Here is a 19492-nt window from a genome sequence, read left to right on the forward strand (position 1 = left end):
CACACACACACACACACACACACACACACACACACACACACACACACCAGTGCGTACTTGATCATTCCAGAAATGTAGGAAGTCATAGTCTTCCAGTGTTTTCCCTGAGATTCTTGATGTGCCTATGAAGTGGAAGAGAGTTTTAGAAAAATGAAACCTGCATACAGTTTTCATGGCAACACAATGAGTTATTGTTTTTTCATTTCTTCATATGAATCCTCAGAGCATGCTCAAATGGCATTGGCCACCTAGAAGAGCAGTTCTAATGGCTTCTTTGAATCAATATTGTCTATAATTTATTTATTTTATGTATTTATATAATATTTTGGCTTTTCTAAGACAGGGTGTCAATGTAGCCCAGGCTAGCCTCAAACTCACTATGTAGCCAAGGATGATATTAAGTACTTGATCCTCAGGACTCTGCTTCCCAAGTGCTAGTATTACAAGCTTGTGTCCTCCATGCCCTGTTTAAAATCTGGTGTTTTTTCAACAGATGATTCTATCTTGGTGATAACCCCAGAGAGCAGGCAGAATGGCAAGTTCTCTCTTGTGTAGCGAGTAAAATGAACTATAGGAAGTCAGATCTGCTCGAGGCCTCTAGTATGGAGCTGAATCTCAACTCTTAGGTGTTGCTCCTTCAGCTCATACTCAGATAGGATTCCTCATTTGGTAGGAGAGGGAGGGAGGGGGTAAAGTGAAAGGAGAGAGAGAGGTAAGGGAGCATAAAATGTTTCTAGGAAGAGAAGGCATTTCCACTGCATCTAATATGAGGAGAATAATTGACCAATCAATTATTCAATTCTTGGAGGGTGTCTAAGCTAGAGATAGCCCCAGCTGAGGAGGGTTGAGATTCAGGCAGCCACTGGTGAGAAAAGATAGACTTGGGTTTAAGGATGTGGTGATGCCAGGCAGGGGCCATGGTCCATGGAGAAGACAAGGTCCTTTTCCTGAAGCAGTCAAGCCATGGTGATGGTAATGGTAGAAGCACCTTGGGAGGTGATCACAAATAGAGGAATTGAGACTCTGAGGTGTTTGAACTGTTACTCATCCTCCTCTATCTCTAAAAGGCGTGTGTGTGTGTATGTGTGTGTGTGTGTCTAGCACATGTACATGGATGTAGATTTCAATGAGAAAGGCAGGAATTGAAAAACTTGATGACTACAGCTCCTAAATCATCCTCACCCCACAAGCAAAGGAATCCTCCTCCAACCTACAAGAAACCTGCACTCCAGTCTCACTCATACCCAGCACAGCTTGTATTAACACAAGGCTCTGTGAAAACGGCTTCTCCATCCATCGTGGGTAATAAGCCATTGCCTGGCCTGTGGATTGGGCTGACTCTTATCCCTGGGTTGCTTAGCCTCACCTTCTCCTGAATTCTGTCCAGTTCTACCTGGTATCAGGCAGAGTGGACCATCATATCTACTTTCCAGTTAGGAACACTGAGGCTGAGACCAGCACAGGGGCTGGAAAAGCTGAGATCCTGACTCTTGATTTGGTACCAAATCTGGGAATCATGGCTTGTTGCCTAGGCTACATAGCAACTGCATCGGGTCCTTTTCCAATGTTCTCTGGCCCTCTCCTTCAGGCAGCTCCATTTTAGAAAGATCATTGGTCACTCCTTCCTGTTCATCATTCCCACATACAATCTAACTAGCTGACATCAGCCCTGACCTAGCTTTAGGAGTCACTGCAATGCCTGTCCTGAGCACCTAGTATTCTAGCACAGCGGTTGACAGACCAATAGGGGACATGCCAGATCAGGAAAGAACCTAGCATGAGCCAGATTGGTGGAGGACACAGCATGTACAAAGGGCTGGGGTTGAGCAGCCCATGTGGTTTGAGAGTTGAGAGATGTTACGTTTTGTAGGAATACAGAACATGCGCAAAGGATGGCCTTCCATGGAGTGAGGCCAGTGTAGCTTCAGTTGAGTGGTGTGATTCCTTCCACCTGTCAAGGGTAAGATCTATGTAGACATCTGTAGCCCTACTTTGGGGATGTGAGGAAGACTTCTTGGAGGTGACCCATGGAGCAGATGAGGCTGGGATGGCAGAGCAGCCAGCAATTCAGGCAGTCTATCCTTTTACTTAAAAACAGGGTTGAAATTTAGTTTTTTTCTAAGTATTTCTTTATCCTGCCAGTTTCCTCAGACATCTCTAGTCCTGAGGAGGTTCCCAACCCTCTTTCCTTCTCTTCATTCATAGACTTGAGGCAGGGTCCCTGGAGGAGCTCTCAGAGTCTGGACTCTGCCCTGCCTATCCCCTGCCCCCAGCAGATCTGCAACAGTGGAAATTTCGCCTGGACTTGCCTCCAGATCTCAGTCTGGTGGGCGGGCCAAGATCAAATCACATCCCTGGAATGTTCATTATACGCTTTCAGAGGTCCAGTTTCTCCCTCTTCTGCCTCCCCCCTCCTTCTAGCCTTCTTTTCCTTTCAGTGGAAGAAGTAGAAGGAAGAGGAGGAAGTGGGGAAGAAGGCAGAGAAGAGGAGGGGGAGGGGAAGAGGAAGCTGAAGAATCAGGATGTCAGTACTAGAGCAGAGAATACTTTATTCTGTCCATGTTTTAAAAATCCAAAGCAACCTTTAGTTGTTCGGAAACCATCTCTCAGGCAGGTGCCTTTTTTCTCTACCATCCAGTGCAGACCCCATGCGGGCACCCCAGATTTCCAATAGAACAAGCAATCAGATGATTTGGGAGACCTACAGTCAAAACGGGGAGGGGGCAGATTCTGGGGGCTACCTGACTCAGGTTATTCAGCTACACACAACCCTACAGGCATCCTCAGTATTGCTGTCACCATCACCATTATCACCACCATCTCTGGTATCATCATCACCATAGTTACCATCAACACCATAATCACCATCATCATCACCATCACCTCCGCTATTTCTATTGTCACCACCATGTGTGTCATTACCTCGCCATCATCACAAATGCCATTATCATCACCATTTCTATTGTCACCATTCTTTCATTTCCACTATCATGGCGGCAGCAGCACCATCACCATCTCCCTTAGCAGTAGCAGCATCACCTCATCCATCTTCCGTTCTCTTCCACAGTTTCCTAGGATGCTCACTGACCTCCCTTTCAAGGCTGGAGATTTAGCTAACAAGATTTAGAAGATACCCTGCACTGAACATAGGAGAACAAACGCTTCCATGCCCTGCTCTGCACACACATGATCCTGAGTCCAGTTTCCCTAATGCCTGTACTCCTGGGTTGGAGGCCTGCCTGAATCCTGGTCTTCCACTTGCCTTGGATCCAGCGGAGCTCCTGGGATGGATAATGGGATTGCTTCTGCAGGCCTCATGTGTTCTCTCTACCCTGCCCCTCCATCCTCTCCCCATCCCCAGAATCTAATGTGAACATTTAAAGGGACACTTGTCCTTTTAAATGGCGCATCAGGGGCATTTTTCCCCTAAGATATTTGCTTTTTAAGCCTGGCCCTCTCACTGAATCCAATACCCTAGTGTCCATTTGCCAGCCACAAATAGAATTTTCTAGTAGCTATATCAAAAGGAATCAGAAGCAGGTGAAATTGACTTCAATCATATGTTTTGCTGAACCCAAAACAGTCTAAGCATATCCTGTCAGCAGGAGCCAGAGTAGGAATTAAAGAGTCTGTTGTCGACTCTCTCCACTGAGGTCTGCAATCCAAGGCCCTACTCAGCATGGCTGAGGGGTTGGCTGCAGCCCAGAGGCCCAGTGGCCCATGGTGGAAGAAGCTGCAATGGGCAGTGAGCATCTGGACTGCAGCACACTCTTATCTTCTCAGTGGACAGTATTCCAACGTGTTGGTCAACAGGCTAAAGCTATGTGCTATAACCGAGTGGGGCTCTTATCCTCCTGCGGCTGCTGAGCGAGGCATCTGTAGTTTGCTGACAATAAGAACTCATATACCAAAGCCTAATGCTGAGACCTTACAGTCACCTTCTCCCCATACCCCCAACCCTAAGTGGCTTCTACGGCTATGGTAGTCTGGCTGCGACTTTAGCTCCTTCTCTGTTCTTAGTGGAGTCACACTTTGGACATAGTCTTGAAGTCCCTGGGAGACGGGGTGGGACACTACAACAGGCTTGAAAGTTGATTTCCGCACTATGTGGCAGTTCCCCGTTCAGTTTTCATATACAGAACTTTCAGTAGCCCCTATGGCATTTGGTGTATGAGTTTGCCAAAGGACCAGAGGTCTGCCCACAGGTGGAGCTCATGTCTTTCAAGAATAGGATGGGGCAGCCCTCCTATTGCCAACCCTGGACAAATACCATGCCTAGTGGGGCAGACTGACTTTCAGCAGCTTTCCTGGAGGATCCTGGTGGGGCCAAGCCAGGAAGAGGCTTAAGTCACTGCAGACTCTGATCTGGCGGTGGGGTGGGCAGAGCTGCTGACTCACAGCTGTGCAATGCCTAGGTATGTAGAGATTGTCTGTCATGCTTGCTTTTTCAATTAGAGGGAGGATTTCATCACATACCCAGGCCCTGTATTCTGTAAGGGGTTCTTGGAATAGAAAATGAGTTGTCATTCCCTATCCAAACAATGAATTTCTCTGCCCCCAGCTCTCTCTCCACTCCCTCACACACATACAACTGTCTGAACAGCCCCCACACACATGGATAGGGAGAGAAGATTCAGCCAGTGGTAGACCCAGCCTGTTTATCATGGAAGATATTGCTTGGTCCCTCTTTTATCTTTTGTTTCATCATGTGGGTGGATGTCTCCAGCCTGCAAGTGTTGCTAGGATCTAGGCTACATGTATCTGTTTCTATACAAGGACTCAGAGCAGCAGAAGGCTGTTACCGAAGTTCAAATGTCATTTCCATGGACTGTTAGCTGTGTGGCCTCGGGTAATTTGCCTAACTTCTCTGAGTATCAGTGAATGTTGATGATACTCAGGCAAGGCTTCTATCACTGCACAGGCATGACACATGGGTGGGTGCTACCACATACGCTGTCCTTGGGAAGGCTCACACACTCTCCCCTTTGTCTTAGCAGGTGGGCCCTCACCACTTTGTCTAAGAAAAAGAAAAGATAAAGATAAAACAAACTGTTCTTCACACAGAGTGTCAGCCGGAACACCGCCATAGGCACCAGGCTTTGCGTCTGAGCCCAGAATCTGCCTCCCTCCCCCACTTTGTACGGCCCCCTCCCCAACTGGCCTCCTGCTCTTGCCAACAGTCCATTTAGCTACATCACACCAGACAGTGTCTCCCTCCCAGCCCACTTCCTCAAAGACTTCTTGGCAATGCTCTCTTTCCCACATTCTTTTCTTTCCATATGGTCAATGTACGTCACTCTTTCCATGGGGCCCCCCTCCCCCTTGCTGGACTTGAACTCCCTGTCTTTATTAGTCCTGGAGGATGCCGTGTGTGGAATTTGGTCACAGAGCCAGGCACTGACTTCTGGGCACAGCCCAGCTCTGTACCATCAAGGATAGTGTGTCAGTGGACAGGGGTTCAAGGACACCCTGGAAAACAAGAGGCCGGGAGACTCCTAAGAGAATGGGGTGGACAGTCTGGGAGATTTTCCTGGAAGCACTCCTTGCTGCTGCTGATGCCAGACCCCTCTGGACTTGGGGTCTCCTTATTAATATCCCCTGGAAAGCCGTCACTCTGTCCCCCACCATCCCCCAGTCCTGGCTGCTCTGGTGGCAGGAGAGCAGGCTCCAGTGCAAGACTCACCATGAACTTCCCCTCTTAAGCCCTCACTCTGATGGTGGCTTTCCTGTCACCAATTCTCCATCCACACCTTGGCCTCCCAAGCCCAGCCACCTGCAGGCTTGTGCCCAGTCACAACCCGTCCCGAGGCAGAGGCAGGCCTACTTGTTTCCTTCCTGGACTTTAAGCTTAGGGTATGTTGGGAGGGATGAGTGGTGAGGATGTGCCACCAGAGATGCCAGTGTGACCCTGGCCACTTGCTCATCCCGACCCTGGGCAGGTCCTCTGCTTCTGGCCATCCTTTGTGAATAGAGCTGGTATTTTTTACTTGTGGTACGGTCCGATGCTATTATGAACAAGCATCATGCAAGAGCCGGAGGACTTGGGTACAAACTGGACAAGCTCACTCTCTGCATGTAACCCCTCAAGGTGCCTGTTACCCAGTCCCGGCCATGTCTAGTTCTGAGCTCCAGTGGAAATGGACCAAGCTTTCGTGCCGACAGGCAGGTAGCTGTACCCTGACTCCGAGTCTCCTGGAATATGCATGTTAGCACTCCCTAAAGAAGTCCTTGGTATACCCCAGTGTCAGTAGCCTTGCGACTCCCACTGTCTTTGGTCCTCATGTGAGAGCTCAGACTCAGCAGCTGCCCAGTAGCTCACTCTGCTGCCCGAAGCTGCCTCCCCTCTGTTCAGTGGCCCACATCACTCACTGCCCCTAGCTGCTTGCCCTCTGGCCCAGCCACCTCCAGCTCTGCTCCAGCAGGCTTCCCTGCATTGCCACGTGTCTCTTTCCCTGCCTCTGGAGGGTGCAAACTGATGTCCTTCCTTCCAAGACCCAGATGCCTCTGGAAATGACAGGACAGGAACAAATAAACCATGAGGGCCACAAGGAACTCATGGTGGTAAACCCAAACCCTGCTTGCATGGTGAAGATTTGCTGAAAACTGGCATTTTCCTTCACATCTTTTCCTGGGGTTTCCCAGTGCCTCTCTTTGGGGGAGTTCTGATGCTCAGGGTCCTGGGGTTTTCAAACTCACAGGCTCTGGATGCTCCTAGCAACCCCCCCCCCCATTTTATACTGCTCTGAATGATTGAGTGACCCACTCAAGAAAACAAGGCCGGGGTGCAGATCCCCAGGCCCTTATTTTGTTGAGTGTTATTGTCTGTGAATCGAGGAAACAGGGTGGCTCTCTTGAGGGATGCCCCTTCTGCCCCACCCCACCACCTTCTTCCAACCCAAGCAGCCCTCTTCTCTCTCTATTCATTATCCCAACCTATCCTGTCTTGATCCCCCAGCCCCTCAGGCTCAGAACCAGGCAGAAAGTGACTAGGTCCCCTCAATGATCCCTTCTAGGCAGGACTCACCGTGGCCAGGATGTTGCCCACCATCAGGACCGCCACGGCTGCCAGCGTCCAGGGCAGGAGCCACCTCATGCCTGGAAGTCAGCGTCACAGGAGCTACGGCTCAGCCCAGAGGATGCGGATGCCTCTCCAGGGAGCTGGGCCAGGACTGGGCTGGCCCATCAGAGCAGCAGAGAGCCTTCCTGAGCCCCCGGGGGGGTTTGTCAAAGCGACATCTGACGTCAGGCCAACAGACTAGCCCTGCATTTTCCTCTAAAAAAACTTTTTCTGCTTCTCTCTCCCTCTTTCTTTTTCTTTCCTCTGTCCCCACCTCCAGCCCAGCTTGGCCAGCCTCCCCGCTCTGACAGCTCTTAAAGGGAAAGTCCCAGGACCTACTCCACATGGGAGGTGAATGAATTCTCACTCAGCATCCTCCGTGTTCCAGGAGGACTCAGGCTCTCAGGGCAGGAGGGAGGAAACAGAAGGGTGCAGGCTGGAAGTAGTGATGATGGAGACACTGTGAGGGCTTTGCAAGGGCTCTGGGGATGGGTGGGGGTGGGGAGGACTTAGCTCTTCCCGTGTGCTAGCCTTTCGTCACTGTCTTTCCCACCACTGACTCAGAGGCAAGCAAAAAAGTTCTTACTCCACCGAGAAATGACAAGAATTTATCACTGACAGGCCTGGAGGTGTGAGCTATCAGCAGGGTCTGCCCTGCTCCTCAAGGCTATGGATGCTGGTGGCAGTTCCTCGCCCAGCTGGCTCCTCTGCCAGAGATCCTCAGTCCATTAGCCTGTCTTCAGTGTCTTTTAATATTTCTTATTCTTGGTGCGACAGGGCTCCTAGCCTTGGTTCTTTCCAGACCCTTGTCAAAGAAATCTCAAGTTTGCCTAACAAAGAGATGGAGAATCTTTTAAGGATCCAGATCCACCTCGAATAGCCTCAGCATCTCCCCATGGGTACTGTTCAGCCTCTGGTCCCTGATTCCTTTCTGCCCTCCCTCTCCTGTTTCTGCATCTCAGAAAGACCTGAGTGGTCCTCAGCCTGGCACTATATGTACAATTCAGGTCATCTCCTGGGTACTGCCAGCCAGTGCCTGCCCCAGGTTCCTTTTTCCCTCTTGTACATCATTCCCCTGTCCAGACTTCATGGCACATGCTCACAGCCACCTATCTCCTACCAAGTATGAAGGCTCCATCCTGTGCATAAAGCGTGTTCCATTCCTGTTTCCTGGTAGCTCAGTGCTACTTCCTGTTTAGGGATGCTGTCTGTTTCAAGCTGCAGTGGCTGTACCCACAGAAATCATTTGTGATTCCCAAAAGTATGACCTGCAAAAAGGGGTGACTCTGATGACTGATTTAGTCATTCACTCAGATTGGGCCTCTGAGCCAGTTCTAGAGGAAGTCTAAAAGGGACCTCATTTCTTAAACAGAGGGGGTGGGGGGCTCTATTCATCTCTCTGGCGTGTAAATGTGATGGCTGGAGCGGAAGCAGCCATTTTGGTATAAGAACAAGCCCCTGAGACTGATGAAAAGATCTGGGTTCCTGGGAGTTTATCTTCTTATTGAACCAAATATGAGATGAATCAACAACTCATGGTCTTAGTCATGGATATCTGGGTATTTTGTTCTTTGGATCTAATCCATATTAACTGGTATTTGAGAATGGAAGGGAATTATATATGAAAATCTCAAAACCAGGCAGGGGTGTAGAACTCTGAGATTAACTGCTTAACATGTTGTTGTTTTCTTCTCATGAACTCTTTCAATTGGTCCTACAGCCAGAACCCTGCAAAGCCAGTGTGCTAGCAGGTGACATTAAAGAAGTTTTCCCCAAATCCTGGGATGAGTGAATCATTTATGGTCACTTGGCAGAAAGCAGGCATGGATATGTCTCATGTCAGGGGCCATCGCATAACCACCACTGTGCTGTGGCCAAGCAGAGTAAACCCAGAAGCTCTGGGCAACTTCAAGGCTCACATATCAGAGTCCCTGAAACCAGAGTCTCCTCACTGCTGACATGCACAGGGTCAGGATCAGATTCCCCAGGCCACCTAGACCAGCCTCAGCCACACCCCCTGATTCTACATCTCAAGATAGCAGAATTGAATCCAAAGAATACTCATGTTGTGGCTCCATCCAGCCCTGCCTCTTCTCATCCCCGGAGACAGATGGCTCTGCACCCTTCAGCTGGGGTGATTGGGTTGTTTCTAGCAACTTCCCAGCAGCTGTTTCTTAAAGAAAAAAAAAAAAAACCACAGTCCCCTGAAACGCTCTGTCTTTGGGGAAATTGAGGCTCAGAGTACAGAAGTCTGGCATGCATCTTAGAATAAACAGTACATAAATACTGAATATAAATTCTGGTGCCAAGTCATGGGTATACATAGGACTTTGACTCAGGTTGAGGTCAGGTGTCATAGTTTCTTTGACCTCTACTTCCACCCTATTCTCCAGCCACCTCTTCCTAGAATATGGTTGCTGACAGCTGCCTCAGTGTTTGTCATTTGTGGCTTTCAGGTCTTACCTTCTAGTGAAAGGCACCAGCATACCTTCAATTCCCCAAAGCAGACCCAGACAGACTCTCATCTTTTAGGAGTTTCTCACGATGTGGGACTCAGAACTTATTCTCTGGCTATCACCATAGCTGACATCATTCCCATGTGACCATTCTCATCTCATGGACCAGGGCTGCCTGAAGAGAACTGGGTTGAATTCCTGCCTTCTGACACTCGCAGCTGGGTGGCCTTGGAGAACTCACATGAGTTCTCTGTGCTCTGGCATCCTTCTTGTGGCTCTTGGCCCTGAGAAACGTGTGTGTGTGTGTGTGTGTGTGTGTGTATGTGTGTGTGTCTCTGTGTGTGTGTGTCTGTGTGTGTCTGTGTGTGTGTTTTGATGTTGCAGGCCCCTCCCCCAACCCTGGATACAGAATGTTCTTCATCTTCTTGACCCCTGCCCTGGTAATACTTCCAGGGTGGGAGGCTGACCTAGGGCATTTTTGTGCCCCACACCCCAGACCTCAACACATATACAGGTCACAGAAAGACTGCATTTGGCTGACCTCTTTGTTTCTTTTAAAGCTCTGCCTTCTACTTTATCTCAGAAAGAGTATCTGCACTGGCGAGAACTGCAGTCAGGCAGGAGGTGTCCTGGCGGATCTCCTGCAGCAGCTGTAAATAATAAATAAATTCCAGAGGAGATGGGGGAAGGGCTCACAGAGAACAGCATTCCTCCACCAGGCAGCAAGGCTGGCCTGACCAGGACCAGATGTACATCAGATTCCAGACCCAGTCTCAGGACCAGGTACCCCGAGGCTCCAAGGCTGACATCTGCAACGGATCTGCTCACAGCCTGTTTGTTTGCCATTTATTCATCCCATGAACATGTTGGGAGCCCACACTGTGTGCAGGTGGCAGAGACCCAGGTCTATGCAGGCCCTGGCTAGGCTTTTCAGCATGCACACTGGTGGCTGCATTGCTGATCTGGGATGTTGCCCTGAGTGACAGTGGCTGGAATGAGCTTTTGGGCCCAGGCTCCACCTCCTTTCCTGGGACCCAAGGGACAATGCACCCTGGAAACCACATGATCACCTTCTGTACTCACAGTGCCTCTGTTCAGGATGTCTTCCTCGTCTGGAGGCTTAACTATTCCCCTTTAATGGTTGCAGCTAAGGGATACTGGGGTTGGGTTTTATGAGACCTTCCCCTCTTATCTGCTTTGGAGTCCATCTGGGGCTCTGTCAGATATTTTATTCTGTGCTTGGGTTCTTGGTTCTGGTCACCCTGTTCTGAGCTGGGTGCAAGATGGCTGCTGTTGGCCACTGGAGGAGGGTGGGGAACTTTAGCATTTCTATGCTTCTGTGGCCTGACCTTGTCTTACATGTAGTAGGCACTCAATTGATGTTTATAATAAGAAAAAAGTGGGGCTAGAAGATAGCTTAGTTGGGAAAATATTTGCTATTGCAAGCATGAGGAACAAAATTCAACCCCTCAAAACCAATGTTAAAAAGCCAGTCACGGTGGCATGAGATTTTAATCTCAACACGGGTGGGAGTGGGGGGGGGGAGGTGAGGACAGGTGGAACCCTGGCACTCACTGATCATCCAGTCTAGCTTAAGCTGTGAACTCCAGGCTCAGAGACCTGTTTTAGTTGCCTTTCTTGATGCTGTGAGATCTTGTTTCTACCTGGGGGAAACAACTTGAGGAAGAAAAGGGTTATTTTGTCTCGCAACTGCACAGTCACAGCACATCACAGTGAGGAAGACAAGGGGGCCAGAGACTTAGGGAGCTGGTCATCTGAAGACACAGTCAGGACGCACATGCTGCTACATGCTGGTGCTCCACTGGCTTGCTGCTTTTCATTCAGTCTGAGACCCCAGCCAACGGACCTGTGCTATCCATAGGTAAGGTGGGTCTTTACTCCTCAATTAACCAAACCTGGATAATCCCCCTAAGACATGCCCAGAGGCTTGCTCCTGGGTGCCTGGGTGCTTCTAGATCCTTTTGAACTGACAGTATTAGCTACCATAGAGAGCCTGTCCTCAACTTTTGGCTTCCACAATTGCACATTCACACACACACACACACACACACACACACACACACACACACAGGAATATACACACATACTGGACAAAGTTCTTTTACCTTTTGTCAAAAGATGACTGTGCTGTCTTTCTCATCTTTCAGTGATATTGAGTTGAAGGGAATATGTGTCTTTCCATGCCTCAGTTCTGTGTGACAAGAAACAACTATGCTGTTGCTGACTATTGAGGCTGGGCACGCCCCCCTCATGGCAAGGAGAGCATCAATCTCGTCTGTCTCAAATGGAGGCAAATACCAGAAAGGTACTAGGGTCTGGATCTCTGACTGTGCTGGGGCTCCTGAGCAGTGGGCTCTGAGCTCTGGGCTCTGGAATACTCACATGAGGAAGCACTTGTGGCTTAGAGGTCCTGCAGACTTGCTGAAAGAGCTGGGCACATGCCGCATCTTGGCCTCTAGCTGGTTTGGCTTGGCAGAAGCTACCAAGTGGGCATTCCAGTCTGGGGAACAGTGAGCAGCTGCTGCACAGATGCCACGAAGGATGGCATGCTGCCTTCCTCATAGGTGCCAGGGGTTCCAGGGAATGAGGGAAAGAAGGACAGAGAAGTAGATGAAAGCCAGTTTGTGATAGAAGTATCTAAAGCTTGAGCCATGCCAATGGCACACCACAGTTCTACACCACCCGACTTTCCTTCTCCCATCTTGCCGTTTCCTCTCCTCCAACCCAACGCCTCCTCTTGGCCTACTATTTTCTCTCATTCACCCTCCTCTATTTTTTTTTCTTCTTCTTCCTCCCCTATACAATCCTTCCTTTCCCTGTTTAGGGCTTAGGCCAGGCACCAACTGCCTCAGAGGTAGTGCAGTGCTAAAGGGGCATCTCTAAGAGCCTATTCATGAGATTCACTGGAAAATTGTATTGCAAACCTAGGTCTGCAGGCTGAGTCCCAAGTCAGCAAGTCTCCAAATAGCTCCTGTCCCTACTGAGTCCAGAGGACATCCAAGTAGGAAAGCATGTGCAGGTTAGACCTTGGGTCAACCTTAGGATCTCAGGAGTTTAAGGGGCTCAAGTGTCACCTGTGTGAGGTAGGATGATAGCTCATGTAATCCATGGGACCCCAAAACATGAATACACTCTATATTCATCTAGTGTGAATAAAGTCGTGCAGTATTGCTTATGCTAATGGGACCTGGAGCAGCCTGAGAAAGGGAAAAGTAAACCTTGGATGGTGTCAGCACAGAATCCCGTTAGGAACAGTGGACATTATGCAAGAGCTCCACCCAGAAATGATGGAAGGAGGAGCACTGGGAACAAGGCTCCACAATCACTGCTGTGGGCATGGGAGTCAGAGGCACACATTTTACAAGATAGGTACACGTTGTAGGACATATATTAGAGATGCTTCCTACAGCAATGAAAAAGGGGGATAGATATCAAGATGAACCCAGAGAGGAGCTTAGCGTGGGTGGTCACTGAGCTATGATGGGAAAAATCCAGGCTACTTTAGTCCTCTGCTCTCCACAGAAATGACATCCACCTCAGAGGAATTGGAAAACAGGGAAAGGAAGGATTGTATAGGGGAGGAAAAAGAAGAAAAAAATAGAGGAGGGTGAATGAGAGGAAATAGTAGGCCAAGAGGAGGCGTTGGGTTGGGGTAGAGGAAACGGCAAGGTGGGAGAAGGAAAGTCAGGTTCGTGCCAAGCCAAGTTCGGGCTTTTCTCGGTAACTTCAGTTCTAACAGCCCAGCCCGAACATAATCGGATTGCCCTTCCACAGGCGAGTGGTCGAGCCCCCTGGGACACCCACAGCTCCTGTTCATGAGTGGACACATAATGAATCAGGGATTGACTACAGAAAGAAGAGGGAGGAGGTTTTTTGGGGGAAGGGGGAAGTAGGTGGTATGTTCCAGGCACTGGGTGGGAGAGGGGAGACAGAGCATATTGGTTTTTCTGGGCACCTGTGGAAAACACTGTGGGTTTTATGGGCCCAAACAATCAAAGAATAACAGAAGTCCATTTTCTAATAGTAGTGGTCTTTGAGTTTATAATCCAGGTGTCACAGGACTCGTCTCTCTCCTTGCCTTGCCCTCCTGTGTCTTCTTAGATCTTCCCTCTGTGTGGTCCCTGGTCTTAAGAGGTACACTGGAGTCAGGACCAGCCCCTATGATACCATCTTACTGAAACAGTTCACTGATACCATTTTACTGAAACCTTTAAGTACCTGTCCCCAGATCCTGCCATATCCTGAAATTGTGAGGTATGAGGACTAGTTTTTTGTTGTTGTTTGTTTTGTTTTCTATGTCAACTTGACAAAAGCTAGAGTCATCTGGGAAGTACAAACGTCAGTTGAGAAAATGCCTCTATCACATTGGCCTATAGGCAAGTTTGTGGGACTGATTGTTTGTTTTTGGTTAATGGGTTACAGCCCATTATAGGCAGTGTCAGTCCTGGACAAATAGACCTCGGTTGTACAAGAACACAGGCTGAGCAAGCTGTAAGGAGCAAGCCAGTAAGCAGCATTCCTTCATGAGCTCTGCATGAGTTCCTGCCCTTATTTTCTTTCAGGAAAATTGTACGACATAAGGGAGATAAACCCTTCCCTCTCTAAATGGCTTGTAGCTCTGGTGTTTTACGACTGTAATAGAAACCTAAGTTATGTGGGTAGGACTTCTATCTTCTGTGTCTGATGGGCGATACTGTTCAGCCCATATCAGATAGCTGGTTCCCCACAGAGGTGGGTCTGAGGTCCATACCTTTTAGCTAACTCATATCTTTAGTTACCCCCAAAATGCCCACTGGCATCACCAAGACATTTTTCTGGTGTTGGTGCCCACAGTAAATGGTGTTTGCTCAGGACTTCCAGTTGCCTTGTCAAACAGAAAGATCTCAAACCTCATCTGCAGCATGGCTGGCTATAAATAGCTCATTCTTACCCTCATACCCTTAAAAACCAGGGTGACTCAAGGGTGTCTCAGCAGCTGGGCTCGGTTTCTGTGTGTACCCCGGCCAGATTTCCTTAAATCTATCATCAGCTCACATTTCCTCAAAGACAGGAAGTAGATGTGAGGAGGGATAGGCGGAGCCAGCTATGGCTTGACTCATTCTGGAAGAGTGCATTGTGGGATTGGGGGATGTCAGGTGGCTACAGGGTCTCTCCCAGAGCACAGGGAGCATGTGGTATGGACAAAGAGCAGGTCTGTGACAAGTGATACTTCTCTTTGGCACTGATGCAGCCAGTTGGATACAGATATGATTTTTTTTAAAAGTCTGGCAAGAGCACTAGGTTTCACACACTCTGGAGGCTGTCAGAGCCAGGCAGCCCTTCCCCCCAGTACAGAATCTTCCTGTCAAGACCGTCTGGGAATCTTGGACAGGACCAGGATGGGATTTCTCCTCATGACTCTGTGGAGTGTGACATTCTCTGGAGTTGAGTCCGTGGGTGCTACATCATTTGAGAGTGCTTCCCAGCCTTACATCCAGATTCCAGGGCATGGGGAGAGACAAGGATGTCACCATGATGAAACACTGTGACCATTTCCTTTTCTCCTCTCTTTATAGAGTGACCCAGAGGCTCACACCTATCGGCCCCTTACTGGCACTTGGGTAAAACGAGTCATTTTTGACCCATAGGTGCCTGGAGGCTCACCCAGGAACCAGGTCTGAGCTAATAAAGAAAGACTCCAAAGGCAAGCAAGGGGACAAGCCACCACAGAAATCAGAGTTTCTCTGTGTCAATGAGCAAAACAAACAGACAGTCAAACAAGCACTAATTAGCCATGCAGGACAAACAAGAGTTTGGTCTCTGGGTAAAGGAAGATGAGAGGATCTCAAACTTAGGAGGAGGAGGAGGAGGAATGCAATTGCCCTGTTACTATAATAGAACCTGCTATTACCTACTATTTATTGCTTGCACTACATACTAGGTGCCACTTAAGGGGCCTTGTGCATGTTAATTTAGAAATCTCCACGACAGAACAAAATGCTTTCTGCATACCAGCTCCATTTACATACTAATTTATGTAGCTAAATGAGATGCAGAGAAATTAAACCACGAACCACAGATTCCCTGGCTAGCCAGTGGCAGATAACAGTCCAGAACCTGCTCCTTATCTACCGTCTAGCTCTCCTAGTGTTGTGGAGGGAGACTCTATCCTTGCTCATTAAGCACCTATTGTATGCTAGACACAGAAAGAAGTTTGGATCCTTGTCGCCCAATAGCCATAGTTTTGCCTTTTAAGGATATTAACATATTGACAGAAAGCCAAGGTCAATGATGTCTGCTATGGTTGTAGTTGAGATAAGCGCACAGAATTATGGGAATACAGGTAGGCCGTTCACTCAGCCTGAGTGGAGCTGGTTGGAGTCAGAGGTAGACAGGAGCTTATGGATAGGATTTACTTAAGTAGAAGGAGAGAGCTTGACTTTCTATGTGGAGGGAAGTTTAGTGGCTCAGGCAGGCGGGGCTCGGTATGTTTGTGGGATTTTAGAGACCTCTGCCTGATGGGGGTTCTCTGAGGTGCTAGGGTCTCCTAAACACACATTACCCTGTGAAAGCCTGTGCTGACCTTCTGAGATAACACTGAAGGGAGGTCAGAGAAAAAGGCACATAGGTAGGTGTCTTAGAATGTTCTATATAGATGCTGTGGGGAAGAGACTTGATTGAGAGAACATTGACAACAGGGAGTCCAGTTAGTAAAGAGACTGGGTATGACAAGAGGCTGGGCTTCAGAAGCATGTGAGTGGCAGGGATGAGGAGGCGTGACACAGAAAGAGAAAGCATCAGGATGTGAGGGAGTCCATTTCTCAGGCTATGGGGGGGTGGAGGTACGGAGGAATTCTGATCAGTAACAGAGAAAGAGATGGAGGCACCACACACATGGGCAGGTGAGGGAGGATGGCAGAGCTGGGGAGAATGGGTAGAAGTGGCGGTGTGAGGAGGGCTTTGCTGTATCCATGTTCCTTGGGTGATGGACTCATGACTGCCTGGGGAAGTGGGAGCAATCTGGAGAGTTGTTGATGAATCAGGATTCAGTATCTGTGGGGAAAGCTCCACCATTCCAACCAAGCCAAGTGGTGAGTGGGGGTGAGGACTGCTCCAACTGTCAAGCAGTGTGCTCCTCTGGGCTGCCACAGCAATGCCTGTCTGTATGGAGTACAGTGACGGAAGAGTGATTGAGGTCACAGATTTGACATGGACATTTTAAGGCAGAGCTGCAGCCAGGGATCACACCCCACACTACCGTCCTCAAAGTGCTTGGCCTTCACCCATCTAGGATTTTCTTCCCATAGACAGCCCCAGACAGAGAGCTCACCTTCTCTGCTGCAGATCCTTTGGCTCTTCACATGAGACTGTAAAAAGCTATCATAGATAAGGGACACATGTTCTTTGTGGGTTGCAATATCTGCACACATGATCAGTTATGTGCAATCTGCAGGACTCTTTTCTTTATATTCTTTGAGCTAAGAGTCTGGCCCACATCCAATTATGTATTGAATGCAATGTCAGAAGGAACTGGGAAGGAGACAAGGTAAAGCAACGAGAAAAGAAGAGTTAATGAGATGGCTGGCTCAGTGGGTAAGGAAGCTTGCAGCCAAGCCTGAGAACCAGAGTTCAATTCCCAGGACCCACATGGTAGAAAGAGTGAAAGGACTCCCACTTCCCATGATGGCTTCTGATCTGCATAGGAGCACGACAGTGCACACGACTCACTTCAAAAACAGGAGAGGAAATGTAATAATGATTTTTTCAAAGAGGAAGAGACGAAAGGAAAAATAATTTCTAAACATAAACGAATGAACTGGTCACGTTAAAGCCTTGCTGGCTGGCTGGCTGGTTGGGTGGCTGTCTGTCTGTCTGTCTGTCTGTCTGGCTGTCAGATGGATGGGTGAATGTGTGTATATGTGGATAGATGTGAGGATGGAAGGCTGTTTGGATGAATGGAAAGATGGATGGACAGATACTGATTATGTGAGTGAGAAGCTGAAGAAGCAGGTGGAGATTTGGGATGGCTGAAACACAACTTTAGAGAGTTTGTGGTCACACCAGGATGAGAGGACAAGCCCTTCATCTGTGCTCCACTGGCTTCAGACAACTTAGAGAAAGTGGGCAGAACTGGGCCTAAAGCTCTAGAGATCGGAACCTTGCTATACCTGTAAGTGGTGCTGTGTTAGTAATAACAGCCTGGTGAGCAATGGCTTGTGCTCCATGTCCACTGTGGCATCCCTGAACACCTTGTACACTACAGCATCCTTGATCTCTTGTCTACTGTGGCATGCTTGTGTTCCCAGAAGGGTCTGTGTTCTCTCAGTCTCACGTTCCTTTCCTGTGTGTCCCTGTGTGTCCCTGTGTGTCCTTTCCCTCTCTAGGCCTCCGTTTCCTGTTCTGTAAAATGAAATGTTGGATTTATGCTCGGAAGGACATTCTACTTCATAAGCTCCCTGCCACCTTGGCCTCCAGCTCCTTCCTTAGTTGAGGGCACTTGGGGACAGCTTCTGGTTTTGGCTGGCTGGCAGCCTCTGGCTGGGGAGGTATCTGATCCCCTTATTTCTGCAGACTCTCTGGCAGGTCTGGCTCTGTGTGGGCAGCCATCCCACACTGTCCAGAGCCTGTGCTTACTGTAGGTCACAATACTGCCTGTCTTCTCTCCTCCAGATCTGGGTTAGACAAGCCTGTTACATTTCTGTTGTCCTCTCTTCCCTGTGTTTCATCAGTTCCCCAGCTGTAATGAAAATTGAAAAAGTTGGACACCAGGAGCTTTTATGAAAAGCATACTAACACATTTAGGAGGTCTGGCCACAGGTTCACACATGGAGACAGCAGCTACTTTTAACTCTGACATATGTGAGTTTGTGTCTACAGGCACATGTATTTTTGTTTGTCTTATGTGTTATATGAGTGTTCTGAGGGTGGTAGGCAGAAGGCAGTGTTGGATCCCATAGAGCTGGGGCTACAGGTGGTTATAAGCTGCCCGACATCCATGTTGGGAGCCCAACTCCAGTCCTCTGAAAGAGTAAAAAGCCTTAAGCACTAAGCAATCTCTCAAACTCCCATTTGTCGATTTTATATTTTTACAGTTACATTGATTAAAACCGGGGCATTATACAAAATCAACCAATGTTCTATACTGAGCCATACTCCTGCTCCTTCCTTTATTAAAAAAATGAAATCAAAACACACACATAAGATGTATTTCTACATATATGTATACAGTACATACATATTTAGAAGCTGAGACCATGCTGTTTTGTTGACTTTCTTCTCCATAACAGGCATTGTCTTATTTAATAATATACCTTCATTAAATTTAGTATTCCAGTGACTATGTGTCAGTCATTCTATATGTAACTCAAAAGACACAGGGAAATTTTCATTAATTCTACCATATGAAAACATACAATTTACCAGCTAACAGAAACATTTTATCTGTTACATTTTTTTCCTTAGAAAATCAATTGATAAAATAAATAAAAAATTCAGAAGCTTGAGTTAAGCAAAACATTATTGGCCTATGGAAAGGCATGCAAGAATACTTTCTGTTCTTATATAAATTTGCAAACTAGACAAGATATAGTTGAGCATATATATTTTAATTCCTTTATTGTACTTAGTGAATATTGTAGTAGATAACCCTCTCAGGAAATCAAGAATGACACAAAAATGGGGGAGGGATGAGAATTTTCTTCTCATTCATTTTTTTTTAATGGGACATAATAGGCGATATATTTTGGTGACATCTGTGGGGGCCTTGTTTGAAACAGATGTATGTTGCCCTGTGTATGACGAGCCAGCCCCTCTCATTGGAAACAGCTTGTTTCCAGCTTTCCAGTTCCAGTAGGCTTAGGATCTGGATCCGATCCCATTAGAGTCTAAAGCAAGTGACATTTATCACTTGCAATGCCTTCCTGTGGGGTAAGACACTATAGCCCCCCCATGATCCCTCTCTCTCTCTCTCTCTCTCTCT

General features: G+C 48.1%; 1 protein-coding gene across 1 annotated transcript in view; it reads right to left on the bottom strand.

Moving 5' to 3' along the window:
• Positions 1 to 7249, bottom strand: part of Ccn4 (cellular communication network factor 4) — a 29422-nt gene extending 22173 nt beyond the window's left edge. Inside the window, exon 1 of the mRNA XM_028773295.1 lies at positions 7025 to 7249. Within this exon, the coding sequence (XP_028629128.1) occupies positions 7025 to 7093 (69 nt within the window). The 5' untranslated portion in view covers positions 7094 to 7249. The remainder of the gene's footprint in view (positions 1 to 7024) is intronic.
• Between the last annotated feature and the right edge of the window lie 12243 nt (positions 7250 to 19492).

Source organism: Grammomys surdaster, unplaced genomic scaffold (genome assembly GCF_004785775.1).
Source record: "Grammomys surdaster isolate TR1022 unplaced genomic scaffold, NIH_TR_1.0 224, whole genome shotgun sequence".
Classification (NCBI taxonomy): Eukaryota; Metazoa; Chordata; class Mammalia; order Rodentia; family Muridae; genus Grammomys; species Grammomys surdaster.